The 17,085-nt window shown below is 46.7% G+C and overlaps 1 protein-coding gene across 8 annotated transcripts in view; it reads right to left on the reverse strand.

The window, feature by feature from the left end:
- KALRN (kalirin RhoGEF kinase) overlaps positions 1-15,370 on the reverse strand; it is a 693,044-nt gene extending 677,674 nt beyond the window's left edge. For all 8 annotated transcript variants that reach the window (XR_013414358.1, XM_015130033.3, XM_028844557.2 and 5 more), the window contains exon 1: positions 14,926-15,370. Coding sequence is in view for 7 of the 8 variants with exons in the window: in XM_015130033.3 (XP_014985519.1) it covers positions 14,926-14,998 (73 nt within the window). In the remaining variant the exon portion in view is untranslated. The remainder of the gene's footprint in view (positions 1-14,925) is intronic.
- Positions 15,371-17,085: the final 1,715 nt, after the last annotated feature.

Below are 17,085 nucleotides of genomic sequence, written 5' to 3' on the forward strand. Positions count from 1 at the left end.
TTAATAAAGTCACACATCCTCACAATAGAATGTAACACAACTGTTAAAACAAATGAGGTGGCCAGGCGCAGTGGCTCACACCTGTAATCCCAGCACTTTGGGAGGCTGAGGCAGGCGGATCATGAGGTCAGGAGATCGAGACCATCCTGGCTAACATGGTGAAACCTCATCTCTACTAAAAATACAAAAAAAAAAAAAATTAGCTGGGCGTGGTGGCAGGCGCCTGTAGACCCAGTTACTCGGGAGGCTGAGGCAGGAGAATGGCGTGGACCCAGGAGGTGGAGCTTGCAGTGAGCCGAGAGCGCACCACTGCACTCCAGTCTGGGGAACAGAGCGAGACTCTGTCTCAAAAAGACAAAAAGAACAAAAAAAATGAGGTAAAACTATAGGTGTTGACATAGAAAAATGTCCATGATTACAAAATGATAAAAACAAGTTGCAGAATAACAGGTATAGCATGATCCTCTTTTTGTTAAATGAAAAAAAGCTATTAATTTGTATAAAGATGTATATGCAACAGGTACATGTGTGTATCTGTTGAATTTATCTAAACATAAGGGAGGAAGAGGGAGAAAGAGTATTCACTCTGACCATATATCTTGTACTTTTGTTCTGTGTAAATATTTTTTAAAACAGTGTCAATACCTTTACCCCTCCAAACAATGAATGGATCCTCTGTCTTCCTGTATTTCCCCCATATAAAGGTCAATTGGCTTATAAACATCTTCCTTTGTTCAATAGACATATGTATAGGAATGTATCATACCTTTAAGTTAGTTGGAAAAAATGATCTCATTTTGGAAAAATTCTACCCCCTTCATTTGTTTTTCATCTTCATTCAAAAATTGAAAAACAAACCATGGATCAAGGGAGAGAATTCACATAGGAAAAAGGACTAGAAGGAAATATCTCATATCAGCAAACGGGTTCTCTCTGGGTGATAGAAGAATTACAGTGGCTTTTCTATCCTTTATACTTCATCACATTTTTCAAATGTCCTACAGTTAGCCAGCATTAAAATAATGTTTTATATTTTTAAAAACTTCAATATAAAAAGTGTTCTATGAAGGTATACCTAAAATTGAGTCTCTCTAAATAAAACCTTATTTTACCACTTATTTAAATTATCTCTTAGCTTATAGACAATAAATACATATTAAATGAGTCAATGAATGACTAAAACTCCCTTTCTGATTTTTCTCCAATTAGCCATTATTTTCCTAATTCAACAAGACTATGAACTTTTCAGGGACAAAGATCATGTGATAGCCATTTTCATTAGTCCTCTTAGTATCTGGCATAACACTAGGCACATGGCAGACACTCACTAAATATTGATTAGTTGGTCCATTTGCATGTTTGAACTTTCCTACTTGGGTCTTTCTAAAAGAAGAGTGAATATTTTTCCAGTGCCTGTGAAATATGTGAATATTTATAAGCAAGTGATAAAAGGAATCCCCTCTAATTAATCCACACAACAGCTGTATTTCACAATGTTGACTTCATAGGTCTTTTGTTTAAAGCAGAATTGCCTGTCCACAAAACAAAACAAAACAAAAAAAACAAAAAAGAAGACACATTTCCTTAGCACAGTGTTTCATTATAAAACTCCCAAATAGCCTAGACACCAATAAGTAGTTTTTTTGAAAAAAAAAATTGGGCCAACATATACTAATGGAGTAAGTAGTATTTGCAAGGCACTAACCTGGGCATTGACAAGAATACAGACAAGTCAAAAGCAAAGGGTGTGTACAACCTACTTGGAGAAATCAGACATAAACATTTTCCAAAGTAGGGCCTTCAAAAGGCCTTAACGCCATCAATGTTCCATAAGGTTTGGGGAAGACAATAGTATTCAAACAAGTGAAGTGCACACCTCATCCTCACCCCAGACATCTCATCCAAATCACCAGCCAAAAACACTATTTCTTTCCCCGCTCCAGAGACTCCAGGGCTGAGCAAGAGTCAGAACCAGGCATACCCAGCCCATTCTGAAATCAACTGAACAGATCATTCTTTTATGCAATTCCCACTCATTCTCCAGAAAATGGATCCAATCCATCTCCTCTCTCCCCAGGCTCGCAGCATCTCCCAGTGCTTGCAGATGACCTTGGCTCCCGTTCACTAAGATGACTGAGGTTAGCTTAATAGGAGCTCTAGCATCTGACCTGAAAAACACCTGGGTCTTTCCACATAGCCACAGAAGAAAAGGTGACCATCCATTCCAGAGATAACCTCTTTACCCACAAATCTCGTTCCTTTCTAATTTTGGGGGAAGCTGGTACCCACCGTGGTACCCTCCGCTAACGCATATACCACCTTCTAACACTTTGAGTCTCTACCATTGTCTCTTCCTATGACTTTTTCAAACATTCAAAGCTTTTTCTTGATCTGAAAGAAAAAAATAACTTCACTGGACCTGATAACCTTTTAAAATTTTTGAATGAAGAATAATATACATGCATAAAACTGCACATATAAGTTAACAGATCATTAAGATTTCACAAAAGATCCCAGCACTTTGGGAGACCGAGACAGGTGGATCACGAGGTCAGGAGATAGAGACCATCCTGGCTAACACGGTGAAACCCCGTCTCTACTAAAAAATACAAAAAACTAGCCAGGCGACGTGGCGGGCGCTTGTAGTCCCAGCTACTCGGGAGGCTGAGGGAGGAGAATGGTGTAAACCCGGGAGGCGGAGTTTGCAGTGAGCTGAGATCCGGCCACTGCACTCCAGCCTGGGCGACAGAGCAAGATTCCGTCTCAAAAAAAAAAAAAAAAAAAAAAAAAAAAAAAAAAAAGATTTCACAAAAGAAACACACCTGTGGTCTAGAAGCAGAACAATATCAGCAACCCCAAAATGTCCTCTTGATTACCATCTTATTTGTCTCCTTACTTTTATTACCAAGTTTCTTGAATACTGGTCTATGCTCATTATTCTTGTTTGTACTACCTTTTCATCCATTTCAGCCCAAGCACTCCCTCTTCAATGAATGTTCCCCACACCCATCTGGGTCAGGTTGTTGATCCTTCCTCTATACATTAGCGTGCATTTGTCTTTACTGCACTTATCATACTACACTGCAATCATCTGTTTATGTATCAGGCACCCCTGCCCGACAATTAGGCTGTTAACCTCCTTTTGGGAAAGACTATTTATAACTTGTCTGTGTACGCCCAGTGCCTGGCACTTAGTAGGTGCACAGCTGGTGTTTGACACTTCAATAAATGAGTATAAAAATAAATGAAGAGATCTGCTCACTGAAATCCAGTACTCTGCTAAAATTGATTAGTTCTTTCTCCAATTCCCATCAAAAGGAATGATACTTAGCTGTCAAAACTCAGTGGTTGGGATCATGAAGAATGACTAGAAAATTGTACTGTTATAATCTTTGGTTAAGCATCTCTTTACATCCAAGTATCTGAGCATATTATGTGCCAAAGCACTGGTGTACACAGAAGAGGCTTAAAATCTTGCACCGTCCCTCTGACTTAAAGCTGTGACAGTACTCCCTATGGTGTTCTGTCCTTCCACTGCCACACCCTGACATGGAGTCCTGCCAATCTTTTCCCCAACTGTTCCTGGAGTCACTCCTCCCTTTCCCCACCACTTCATTTCAGGACAGTAAGTAGTCAGAGACAGGAATCCCCCAGGAGCCCAGACCCCTCCTCCTAGCCCTCTTTTGTCACATCCAATTAACCATCTGCCAGTCTCCCAGGTCCCCTTCTAGGCCCACTGTCCAGCTGCCAACTCAATATTGTGCCCCCACGCCATAGATGCCCATTGTCCCTGGGCTGGGTAAGAGTATAAAAGATGGAGATTTTAGCCTCATCCCTAGTCCCTGCCTGTCAAGCCTTGGAATAATTGTAACTGCAAGTTTAAAAATCATAACACTATCTCCATACTGTTATCAAATGAAGGAAGAAAATGAAGAGAAGGAAAGAAGGAGGGAATCAGTTTTCATGATTTTGAAAATAAAGGGATTCATCTAACTAGTAACATAATCATAATATGTTATACATGTAATATGTCATACTAGTAATATATAGTACCATATTACTAGTAATATAATCCTATTTACATTACTATTCACAATATGAATACAGCTATCACAATATATCTATTAACATGAGCAATTTTTTTTCTTCTTTTCTTTTTTTGAGACAGAGTCTTGCTCTGTTGCCCAGCCTGGAATGCAGTGGCATGATCTTGGCTCACTGCAACCTCCGCCTCCTGGGTTCAAGTGATTCTCCTACCTCAGCCTCCCAAGTAGCTGGGATTACAGGTGCCCACTGAAAGGTAAGAATTTTTTTACCCATTTTACAGATTTATAAACTAAAGCTTGGAATAATTATAACTTGCACAAAGTCACAAAGCGAGTAAGTTTCTGTTCCAAGATTCTGTGATTCTGGAACTGGTCTATACTTAAGGAAACTCCCACCTCCTTGTGTTCTAGGCAAGATAAGCCTGGTTCCCCACAATCCATCCTTTGGTGGCAGCAACACCCAGATTCCTACTCGCCAGCCCTCAGGAGGGTCTTTGATGAAATGGGGCTTTTCCTCTTGGGTCAGCCCCTGAAACAAGGGGTGGAATGAGTGTTTGGGGCCAAGAAAAAGAGTATGGCATATTCTCTTCTGTGAAGGATTTCACTTCATGGAGAAGAATGAGCAAGGGGCTCTTTCATGAGCCCTAGCCTGCTTCCACTTTCTTCTAGGACTTCAAGAGACACTATGGAAACTGGAAATTCATGAGCAAATCCCATCACTGATATAGCACCTTGATGGCCAGACACTGACCCCTCCTAAGTAGGCTGCCCAGATACCATCTTGCCTGAGTTTCCCTCCCTCTCTTCTCTCCTCACTTACTTCTTCCCCACTTGCCTTTCTGACTCATACTCTGTAGGAGGCGATTCTGCAGACCCTACTACAGCCTAAAGCAGTCCCACCTAAGCTTGCAAAAGAAAGCCACCAGCACTTTTAAATGGTTTGCTAACTTTAGATCTCCCAGCCTTGCTTCTTAGCTTCTTTACCCAAGAGCCTTCTAGGGCCACAACAGCTCAGCCCACCCATTTCACAGCTGCCTCAGCTTGCACTACCCTCCCTAAGCATGGTGCCACTAGTCTCTGAGTCTTCCAGCCAGATGATGCTCTCTCTCCTGGAGCTGTCAATCTGGAACATTGTGCCCACCGGTCCTTGCCAGCCAGCTACTTCACTGAGGTCTGCCTTCCCTCCAGTGTCCAAGAAAGAAGCATCCTCCTCTGGCCCAAAGCTGACCTTGAGATCCACCCCTCCAGGCTCATCCAGGACCTTCCTCTATCAATTACTTCTGTCTTTTCTAAATATTAAGTATCTTCCTCATGCCTGCCGTCTCCCTCTTCCCCATCCCTAGGTATTCGCATATATTCTCTCCTAAAAAAAACCTCCCCTCAACTCTGCTCCCCATCTCCAAGTACCTTGCTATTTTTAATCTTCCCTTCACAGTCAAACCTTTCCAAAGAGCCATCTATATGCACTCCCACCACTTCCTCCCCATGCGCTCACTCCTCATTCCCCTTGGAATTTGGATTCCACCTCCCATACACAATTGAAACTGCTATTTCAAAGATTACCAATGATCTCCTAGTCTCCAGAACCAATGGTATTTGCTCAGTTCCCATCTCCCTCAACTTTCCTGCAGCATTAAATCCTGTTGATCACCTGATTTTCCTAAGTATTGCTCTCTCCTGGTTCTCCTCCAGCCCTTCTGCATCTGTTCTCCCACAGCCCAACGTAGATACCCCTGTATCTACAATTCTGTCTTTGGCACTCTGCCCTTAATTCTGTGTATGCTTTTTCATTTATTATATGATCTATTTTGATAGCTCCAGCCACAACTTCTTTCAGATAGCTCCCAAATCTATATTTCCAGATCTGGCCTCCCTCCAAAGCTCCAGACTCCCCTCGTTATCCGCCTACTGAATCCACACCTCCCTTAGCTATTTCACTGACACCTGAAATGCAACATGTCCCAAAGCAAATTCTCCAAATCTCCCCTCTTCCCCTGCCTCCCCACAGCTGCTCCTCCTCTTCCCAGCTCCTGACTTTCATTAAGGGTACCTCTGTTCTCCTAGTCACTCAAACTCTAAACTTTGGAGTAATCTTGGGTTCCTATCTCTTTCTTGACACATCAACATCCAAGATGCCAGGTCCCATAGACTCCACTTCCTGAAGTAACTCATATCCATCCCCTCCTCTCCATTTCTGCTGCTGCTTCTCAAGTTCAGACCCTCCTACTCTATCTCAGTGATCTCCTAACCCATCCCCAACCAACAGTCCCTCCCCTACTCCAATGGGCCGTCCACAGGGCTGCCAGATTTATCTTTCTGATCATGTCATTTTTAGTGGCTTCCCAGAGCCAACTGCTGAAAGACCAAATTCATTGGCTTTCCATTCAACGCCTTCATGATCTAGGAGCCTAGTAAATGTTTGATAAAGCAATCAACTAATCAACCTGGTTGCCACCTCCTGAGTTTCATCTCCCATTGATCCTCCACCAGTCTCCTCTGAGTCACATAAACTGAACCATTTACTGCCCCTAAATATGCTATGAATATTCATACCTCCTTTCAATGCTGTTTTAACCTGGGAACACAACACTTTCTGTCTTCCCTATCCAAACCATACCAATCATATGTCCCAGATCAAGGAGAAGTAGCCACTCCCTTAAGTGTACAGAGTGTCTGCCACTTTTCACTTATACTTGTTTATCTGTTGCATCCATGTTCCCTAGCTAGTGTCCAGCTCCCTTCTAATAATGTGATGGGGCAGATGGGGAGGAGAGAAAGCGAATTCTCCTAGTTTCTTCTTTACCTCCCTGAATTAATTCCTCTGTCCACCCATTTGATTCTTTCTGTTCCCTTTCTCCTAGGCAGACACAATTTCAAGCAGCTCTATTGATCCAACAGCTCTGTGGCTGTCAGTCATTTCCTAGTTATTTTTGCTGCCAATCATTCATGCACAAAGGAGTGGCAGGAGGAGTCTGAACTGCACGCAGACAGAGAAAAGGCAGGAAGGGCCTGATTCTCTGTGCACACCTGAGGCTCAGCAGAAGTAAGAACCAAGAACCTTCTCCAGATGGATCGAGCCACGTGCCCCACGACCCGGACAGGGACTGGGGCACTGGCATTCTTATACTTATGCAGAGGAGGAGAAAACAGGGGTCCCCTGACCTGCTGTAAAAGGGTGACCCATCCAGTCCCCTTGGGAAACCACAATGAGAATAACTGCATATCTTCCTGGACTGTAAAGGTCCCATGGAAGTCAGATTAAATAAGACAATACTTGTCAGAAGAGGCACCTAGAGTAACAGAATGTTCAATTTGGAAAGATCTACGTATTTTTGGATAGCACTGTACAACTTATAAAGACTTTTCAGATACAGTATCTTATTTGAGTCTCTCAGCAGCTCTATAAGGGAAGGGTCGGGGCAGGGGGGCTATTATCCTCATCTTACACAGATGTTAAAGTCATTTGCCCAAGTTATTCATGTAAGTAGAGAGCAAAATGGAGTGTTTACCTCCTGCTCTATTGTCTGGCCTTCTCAGCCTCCTTCATAGACTTTTTCCTCCCCTTTTAACCCCTTATATCCAAGTGCTCCCAGAGGGTGTATATTTATATCCATTTCCATTCCTGTTCTACATTCTGTTTTTAATGGCTTTATATACTCCCATAGCATGCGTGGTACATGACTATAGTAAACACTTGATAAATATTTTTCAAACAAATGATTTAATGAATGAATGAATGAGAGCCGAGGCCCAAAACCTAGCCTTCTGATGCCACACACAGGCTCCCTGCACTGCATCATGTTGCCTCTCTGGCACCCTCTCACATCCCATGTCAAAAGCCCTGCCCAGCACGCCTTCAAGAGACCTTCAGCCTCTGTCCATCACATTCAATAATTAAAACAGCAGAAACAACAGGGATAACTAGGATTTCTTGTGCTTCTACTGTGTCAGAGACCGCTAGATGCTCCATACATGTTTTTTTTTTCCAAGTTAATCCTCTCAACCTGTGAAACAAGCTTTATCAGTCCCATTTTGCAGAAGATGAGGATGAGAGATACTAAATAATTAATGCAAGATCCTACGCCTAGTTAGTGCTGAACTTATTCCATCCAAAGCCTATCATCCTCTAGCTATACCAGGGTTTCTCCATCTCAGCATTACTGACATTTTGGAGCTGGATAATTATTTGTTGTCCTGTGCATTGTAAGATGCTTAGCAGCACCCTTGACCTCCACCCACTAGATGCCAGTAGCAAACCCTCCCCAGGTTATGACACACACACAAAAAAATGTCTCCAGGCATTGCTAAATGTTCTGTGATGGGGGGTGGGAAGGGGAGTATTGCCCTTGTCGAGAACCACTGGGCTACACCATACTGCCCACCTCCAGCAGTAAACTATCAAATACCAGAACTACAGAAAACTTTGAAAAGTAAAAAGTGTTCAATTCCAACATCTAAGAAGAACTCTAGTTCACCGGTTACAGTGTTTTACTGATTTTATTTATAGTCAGGAAGATTTTCTTACTTATCAGCTAATTTCTTACTGTAGCTTCAGTTTATTCTAAAACCGCCTTTCATCCCTCAAGGGATTATCAAATATGATGGGACAGAATGTACCAATAATAAAGTTATTGGTGATTTGTGGCACAAGGATGAAGCAAAGTTTGCCAAATCTTATAGAGGTGGACCTGGATGTCACTGATATGTTCTAAAATATATTAATAGTAGAAATAGCCTATAAAAAATATAGCATTAGAAATATTAACAACATTCCCTCTCCAGAACCACAAAGTCTTCCCAATACTCCCCCAAAGGCTCCTGAAAAATGGGGTGACCAAAAGCCCAGTTCATAATGGGTGAAAGTGGAGGAGATCAAGAAGGGACAATAAGCATTAAATTAAGCATCATGTTTACACTCTGGAGAATCAAGCATAACTTAAAAAAAAAAAAAAAAGATGTTTTTCCTTTGCTGCAAAAGCAAGCTCAGGAAGTAAGAGACTCCTCCCTTTTTAGGTACCTGGCAATGTACAGACTGGGCGGTGATATTTACTCAAAGAATTGCGGCAAACATAGATTGTTATTCCAAAATCTCCCTTCTATATGACCTGGACATGACAACAGTTTAAGTTTCCCTATCTAGATGTGATAGGGTTCTTATTTAAGAAAAAAGTTTAAGGAATCATACAGAGAATACAAACCATCCATCACTTAGATTCAATAGCTGCTTATATTTTGCCAAGTTTGCTTTATATTGTGAGGAGGCGTTTTTTGATTAATCACAAGGTTTTAAAAAGATCCTTTTTCTTACCTCCAAAGAACAAATAAATTCAATGGGGGAGACAAGCCTTCATGTATGAAAAGGCTAAATAACAATACAATACCGATGAAGTGAGAAAATGAGTACAGACAGTGAGTAATTCAAAGGGCTGTCATCGTGAGCTGTGAAAGCTCCCAGAAGGAGATAGGGCTCAAGTCTTAAAGACTGTGTTGGATTTGGAGGGTGCTGGGGTGGTTGATCCAAGGAGACTGTGAATGCAGGCGCCCTTGGGCAGTGTGTGGAGAGCAGCCTGGCTGGAGCTGAGCTGTGAGGTCGACACTTGACCCTGAAGGCACTAGGGGTTCACTGAAGGTCCAAGCAGCAAGCAGTGGTGTGATGAAAGTAGTGCTTTAGGAAGTGTAAAGTGTCTGCAGGTCCAACTTAGAGTGGGGCTAAGGGAACAGCTTCCGAGGGATGAGAATGAGGGCCAGGAAAGAAGTCCATGGGGGGCATATGGGGCCTGTCCTGGGGTCATGCCCTGTGGATGAACAAGGGCTAACTATGAAAGATAATCCAACAGGGTTTGTGGAGGAGAGAGATTCCTCACAGACAATACCAAGGTTTTAAATACCATGACTGGAAGAGTGAAGATGTCACTTATAGAATTAAGAAAGTCAAGAGGAAGAGCTAGTTTGGAAAGCTGGAAAGACAGAGTTGAGTTTGAGATTGGCCGAAGCCCAAGTAACCACAAACACTTCAACTGAAAATGTCTAGATTCACAGAAGCAAAGCTCAACAGAAGGACAGAGGTAGAAAATATCTCCACATCACTCTCTTTTCATTTATCTTCTTACTTTTTTCCTTTGCACCTTAAAGAAAAAGGTTTTTCTGCTGCTCACCAAAGCTAAGCTCTTACTTTTGTTAGGGAACCGATTCTTATCTCATTTCTTCAGGTATCAAACTCTACACTCGTTCTAGCCTCCTCAGTTTTTTTATCTCCACACATTTTCTCCCTGCCACCTCCAAACCTGCTGTGACTCTAACAAAAAACAAAAATTCCTTTTCTAGATACTAATGTCCCTTCTGGCTAAGCACATACCTCTTTTTCCTTTCACTGATAAACTCTGCAAGTAGCTGATTCCCACTCACCACCGCAAATCCCTCCTCTGAACACCTCTTCTAATCCTCTGCTCCTGGAGCGCGCAGGGTCTTTCTTTCACCATGCCCCAGCACTCCTCCCGCTCAACCTGTCTGCAGCCTGTCATCACATCAGAGCCCACACTGACTCCCTGGGGTCTCCAGGATCAAGTCTCCTCTGCTGCCACTTCTGCAATAAGAATTTCTACCCCAAAATCTAACTTTCGCCCTTCCCTTTCTTCCTCTACTCCTTCCCTCTGAGAGCAGATGCATTCACAAAGCTTCAGCTGCATCCAACCTTCCAAATCAACATCAACAGCCCTAGCCTCCAGCCATGCTCCTGTCTTGGGTCTCACATTTCCAACTGCTGACAAAACAGCTCCACCTGGATTTCCCTGAGTCGCCCCCCATGCTTCATGTCCAAAGCTAACATCATTATCTGCCCTGCAAAACCAGTTCCTGTCTTCAACCAGCCCACACCTGTCCATCAGTCAGACACTGTCAGTCCTCTGGGCTCCTCAACCCACATACTTCAGTTTCCTCATGGGCTTCATTTTCCTCTCCCCCATCAGTAGATTATCAACAAGTCCCCACATTCATACCTCTAAAAATGTGTCTCGAGGTCATCCCTGACTCCCCATCCTTTCTGCCACCAACCCAGACCAAGGCTCCTCCCCCTCAGCTCCGGATCACTTCTGCATCTCCCTAGATTCTACCCTACTTTTGTCCACTTATTCAATCATATTACCCCAGATTAACCTTTCCAAACACTTTCTTCATGATGTGTCATTGCTCAAGAATCCATAATGACTCCCTACTGCCTCTGAATCAAATCCAGTCTCCACTCTTGTGCTTTCAAGACTCTCCCTATTTGACCCTGCCCCACTTCTCCAATCCTGTTTCCCACTCCTCACTAACCTACATCTTCCTCTGTGTCAGCCCAGGCTCTTCAATGCCCAAACTCCCATGTGCCACTGCCCGTTCTCCACTCACCCTTGAAGGACCACCCTAGGCTCCACCTCCTCTGTAGTTCTGCCAACTTTTTAACTTGTAGCACCACAATGGTTAGCAATTAATCTTTAATTGAACAGTAATTGTCAATCTTCTTCAAAATTTGAGAACACAGACCACTTCAAATATTTCTTTTGTGTTCCACAGCACCCTGGACAGCAGAAGGCTCTAGTGAGAACCGAATAATTATTTTTGATTGGCTGGTCAATTGGTTTCTGGTCCCAGTTATCAGTTCCCATATCTCCCTTCCTCTGCCTCCTAAGTATGATCAATAAAATTATTGTAACGCACTTTCTCAGGCTTGGCACAGAGAATTCCCAGGAAGACAATCTGGAGTCTACCAATCTAGAATAGTAGGCTGGGTAGGGTGGGGTGTCTGTGTCCATGTGCACACAGGGAAGTGAGATTTAGGGAATCTAGCTTAACCAATTGGTCAAGGGATTGAAATACCAAAATAATCAAGAAAGGACAAGTAAGGAACCAAAATGACAGAATAATTCGAAATACGCCTAATTAGAAGCACAGTACGCCAGAATTTTGACAAAGCAATTTCCAGTTCGGTCCTTGTGCATACAAAATTTTCCATCAGAAAGAAAGGGGTAACCCTGGTGCTAGGGACTTTGAAAATTTGTTTGAAGGTTTCTCAGATGTTCAATTGAATACATTTATAATCTATCCAGCCTGTCAGGTACAGTGCTATATTCCATAGAGATGGGGAATCAGAAGGGAGGTTTAGAAATATGGCTTTTCTAAGCTTAAGACTCTCCACCAACGCATATGTTTATTGCAGCACTGTTCACAATAGCAAAGACATGGAATCAACCTAAATGCCCATTAACGGCAGACTAGATAAACAAAATGTGGTACATGTACACCATGGAATACTATGCAGCCATAAAAAAAGAATAAGATCATGCCCTTTGCAGCAACATGGATGGAGGTGGGGGCCGTTATCCTAAGCAAACTAACACAGGAACAGAAAACCAAATACTGCATGTTCTCACTTATAAGTGGGAGCTAAACAGTGAAAACACATGGACACAAAGAGAGGAATAACAAACACAGGAGCCTACTTGAGGGTGGAGGGTGAGAGGACAGAGAAAATCAGAAAAAATACTTGTCAGGTACTATGCTTATTACTGAGGTAATGAAATAATCTGTATACCAAACCCCTGTGACACATAGTTTACCTATATAACCTGCACTTCTACCCCTGAACCTAAAATAAAAATTAACAACAAAAAAAGACGAATCCCCAGCAAGAGCCTAGGCTAGAGACCAGAAGTGTGGTGAGAGTCAGTGAGCCAAGCATAGAGGGCCACACATGGTGGGTGTAGTCCTTGACCCACCCCCTCTTGCAACATGTTACAGGTCATCAGTCATTTCCAGCCTTATGCACCAAGGACTTAACCTTTCTCTGATACTAAGTGCACATCAGACTTAGCTCAGCCACTGGACTGCCCAAGGAGGAGGGAGAATATCCCCAACATAGGAGTCCCACAGGAGACTGACCCGAGTCTGCTATTTATTTTGTGATTTGAGCCAGGGTTGGATAATGTGTGCCATACGTTGTGTTTTGAAAGGCCCTGGGAAAAGTTACACATTGGACTATTATTGGCCATTAACACCATTAACACTGTGTGAATTTATTGTCAGAAATAAGCCTCCAGGAACTGAGCTCTGCTACAGGTGCCTGGAACAGAAAATGAACAGGACCTAGTGTTTGGATGATACAAAGGGGAAAGAGGAGTGGACACCAAAAGGTAAAAGTGGGGTCCTGAAAGGGAAGGTGGAAAGGCTCACACTTCAAGATTTTTTCCCCTAGAGCTAAGAAAATGCAGACTTTTGCCCCAGTTGGGAGGCAACAGGGATCAGCTGGGTTTTTGATTGACTGGTCAATTTGTTTCTAGCCCCAGTTATGAGTTCCCATATCTCCCTTCCTCGTCCTCATAATGAGTATTTCTGGATATCACTTAGCCCCCAGAACCTTGTCCCTATATTCCACCTCTTTAGAATTCATGCTTTTGGGTGCTGGGCTGTTTGTGTATGAGAGAGAAGAAAGAAGAGAGAGAAAATATAATCCATGTCTCAGGAAGAGGAAGAAGGGAAGGAAGGAGGAAGAGAAGGAAGGTAGGCTTAGACCTAGGAAGCAGAATAGAATGACAGGGGCTCCCTCTGATTTCCCCAGACCCTGGCAGCAGCTCCTGTCATCCAGCTTTTTCCTCTGCACATCAACTAGAGAATGAACATATGAGCCAATCAAGTCTTGACTTCCAAAGCCACAAGTCTCCCCCACAAAGCACCCCACCCCCTTCCCTAGAGATGACCTCCAGGGCAAGGTAACAGGGTTAGGAAACAGATGGATGTGCAGAGACCCTCCAGAGCTAACCTGACCCCTGACCCCCACCAGTTCATGTCCTCTAATCCAACTTTCCAAAAGGGAGAGCAGATGCATGGGGCCCCGGTAACTTACTGGACTCTTTGGGACAAAGATTCCAGACAAAATGGTTTCAGACATGTGGGGACATGGGGAGCTACACACAGAAGCTAGTGGAAGCCACAGGTACAGGGAGATGGGGAATCCCTGGCCATCAGAGAAACAGGGTCACAGGTGGTGGAAAACGAGGATGGTCAGTGCCGGTTCCCGGGAGGGACTGTGTAGCCAGGGAGCAGGAGGAGCAATGGACCCGGGACATGGACGGTGGCAGGGGCGCAAAGATCTAGAAAGACATCTCAGGGCTCTACACCTCACAGCAAGCAGAGACTTAGTGGGTGTGTATGAGAGGGACGCTAACTCACACTTCCAGGAATGAGTAATTCTTATGAATAGCTCCTCCGTTCCCAGAACTGAAGAGGAGGACAAGGGGGAGGTCCGAGGCGCCCACCGCCCTCCCAGCCGGGTCTGCCTCTCAAGTGAGAGGGGCCGGCTCCCCACACGCACCAGGCGAGACCCATGTCGTCCGCCCCGCTCCTGTCAGTCTGCAGCCGGCGCGGCTCCGGGTCCCCGCCGCCCCTCTGTGCACATCAGGGCCCCGGGCCCCCGACGGCGAGGAGGGGTGCCGGCCCAGGGCTGCCGCCGGGAGCCCCGCTGACAGGCACGGGGGAGGGGGAGCCAAGGGAGGGGCCGGGACGCCGGTAGCCGGAGCGGCGCGCTGCAAAGTGAGCCAACACCGCCCATCCCTGCGCTCCGGGAGAAGGCGGCCCGAGGGGACCGCCTCCCGCCTCCCCAACACGGACTCCCGCAACTGGGATGAAGGCGGAGGGGCGCGGAGTTCCCAGCCCCCACGCCCTCCCCAAACGCAGCCAGCACTGCCATAACAACCAGAATCTCGGCAACTCCCGCCCCGACGCCGAGGGGGCACTGGCCCCCAACACGCACGCGGCAGCAACAGCCCTCCTTCCCCAAACTTGTCCGAGACGCCGCGTCCGAGGCAGCAGCCTTCAGCCCCGGCCCCCCGCGCCCTGCCCAGCTTACCTGTCCGGAAAAAGGCGTCCACGTCCGAGTCGGCTGCTCCTCCTTCCTCCGCTGCTCCCTCAGGGGGGTTCATGACTGTGGGAGGGCGTCTGAGGGCAGCCGGGGGCCAGAGAAGCCTGGGGCCGAGGGCTGCTAGGCGCCCGATGGGCGGAGGGCACGGGGCGCAGCGGCCGCGGCCGCAGAGCTGGCGGCCAGGGGGCTTCGAGGGCGGGCGCTGGGCGGTGGGGCAGGGGCAGAGAACGCCGAGCCTCCCTCAGGCGGAGGCGCGCGGCGGGCTAGGGGTGCCTGCCGCCAGCTCCCCCATGGTACCCCTTCCCCAGGGCGCTGGCCGCCTGCTGTCTGGCTAGGGCCGGGAACCGAGGCCGGGGCGCGGGCTGCCTGGGTGCCCGCTGTCCCCCAGCAGCGGCAGCTGGCTCTCCTGCTCGCCTGTCTGCCTGTCTCTATTGTTCAGCCCTGCTCCGCTCTCTCCTCTTTATTTTTCCTCCTCCCTCCCACCCTCCCTGTCTCTCTACCTCCTCCCTCCCTCGCTCACTCGCTCACTCGCTACCTCCCTCCTTCGCTCGCTCGCTCTCTGGCTCCCCCTCTGGCTCCCGCCGCAGCCGCCGCCTCCCCAGCTCCTCCCCCGGCTCCCGCTCCCTCAGTCGCCGCCAACAATGACCCCTGGAGCGCCGAGCTGAACTGAAGCTCCAGCCCGGGCCGAGGGCTCGCTGCGGGCCCCCGGCGGCGCCGACGCCCCCTGTCCCAGCTTCCCTGCGCCGGCCTCCCAGGGAGCGAAGCCTGAGTCCCGAGCTATTGTTCGAGGCTGTGCTAGGCCGGCTTCCTGAGCTCGGCAGGAAAAGCCCGGGCCGAGGAGGGGGCGGGGCCGCCGGGCGAGCCCGGGGCTGCAGGGCGCAAGCCAGCCTAGTCCAGGGGCTCTGCGGCCCGGGCGCTGCGCGCTCTGCTTCTCCGCTCCCGACGCCAGTGCTCCACCCGGCCCAGCGGCCACCTCCTCCGCCCACTCCACTCCCAGGTGTGTGAGGGGAACACCAGGCTGCCCGCCCGCCTTCTCCGGATCTTCAGATCGGTCCCCAAGCTGGACTGACCTGTCCCTAGAGGCCGGCCTTTCTTCCCCTCCTTCCTGACGAACTCTCTTCTGTCTCCCTGCCCTCCTGAGCCTCTCACATTTTCCTCACCAGCTCGCCACAATTTCTCTCCTTTTTGTCTTTTCTCGTCCTTTTCCCCTTTTCAGCGCCCCTTTAAACATCTCCGCCTGTCTCTGTGACTCTTTGTCCAGTTTAATGCTCCTGTGATGTCTCCCTGCCTATCTCTCCCTCCCTCCGTCACTCTCTTGTCCCTCGTTTGTCTCTGTCCTGCCTCCGTACTTGGCCCTATCTCCGTGCTCCTCTTGGACAGCTGTCAAAACTCTCTAATCCCTGGGGCCTTCTCGGTTTTGTTCTTCTCCCTCATGTGAATGGAGAGATCCAGTTGGCCAGGAGAAAGGAGGTGTTACAGCAAGCTGAATTTCAATTAAAGTGGGGAGAGGGGCTGGGGAGGAGTGGGGATGACTGCAAAAAAGAAAACAGATGCTGTATGGGGTAATTAATGTGGTGATTGTATTGTGCCCATCAGTTTTTAAGTAATAATTAAACAATAATTATCCAGTAGTGTGTTTGTGGTTCTAGTGACTGCAGAGCCCACCAAACAGAAGGTCTTTAAGACCTGAGTACTTAATAAAGTCTGCTGAGCGCTGTTTGCTGTTGCCTCATCCAGACAGATGGAGAAGTGGTGGCCTGACCTAATGAGTTAAAACACGCCTAATAGGAAAACCAGGTACTTGTCTGAAGTTGATGACTGCAACCCATCAGACAGAATCTCCTGGAACTGTTTGTCTCTAGTAACCTATTTGGTTCCACCTCTCTCTGGGGGCCAAGGCAACTGGGGCCTATGCAGATCCACCAACTGGGTAACCCTAGCAGCAAATAAAACGAATTAAATGGCCAGGCGCGGTGGCTCAAGCCTGTAATCCCAGCACTTTGGGAGGCCGAGACGGGCGGATCACGAGGTCAGGAGATCGAGACCATCCTTGCTAACCCGGTGAAACCCTGTCTCTACTAAAAAATACAAAAAAACTAGCCGGGCGAGGTGGCGGGCGCCTGTAGTCCCAGCTGCTCGGGAGGCTGA

Source organism: Macaca mulatta, chromosome 2 (assembly GCF_049350105.2).
Source record: "Macaca mulatta isolate MMU2019108-1 chromosome 2, T2T-MMU8v2.0, whole genome shotgun sequence".
NCBI lineage: Eukaryota > Metazoa > Chordata > Mammalia > Primates > Cercopithecidae > Macaca > Macaca mulatta.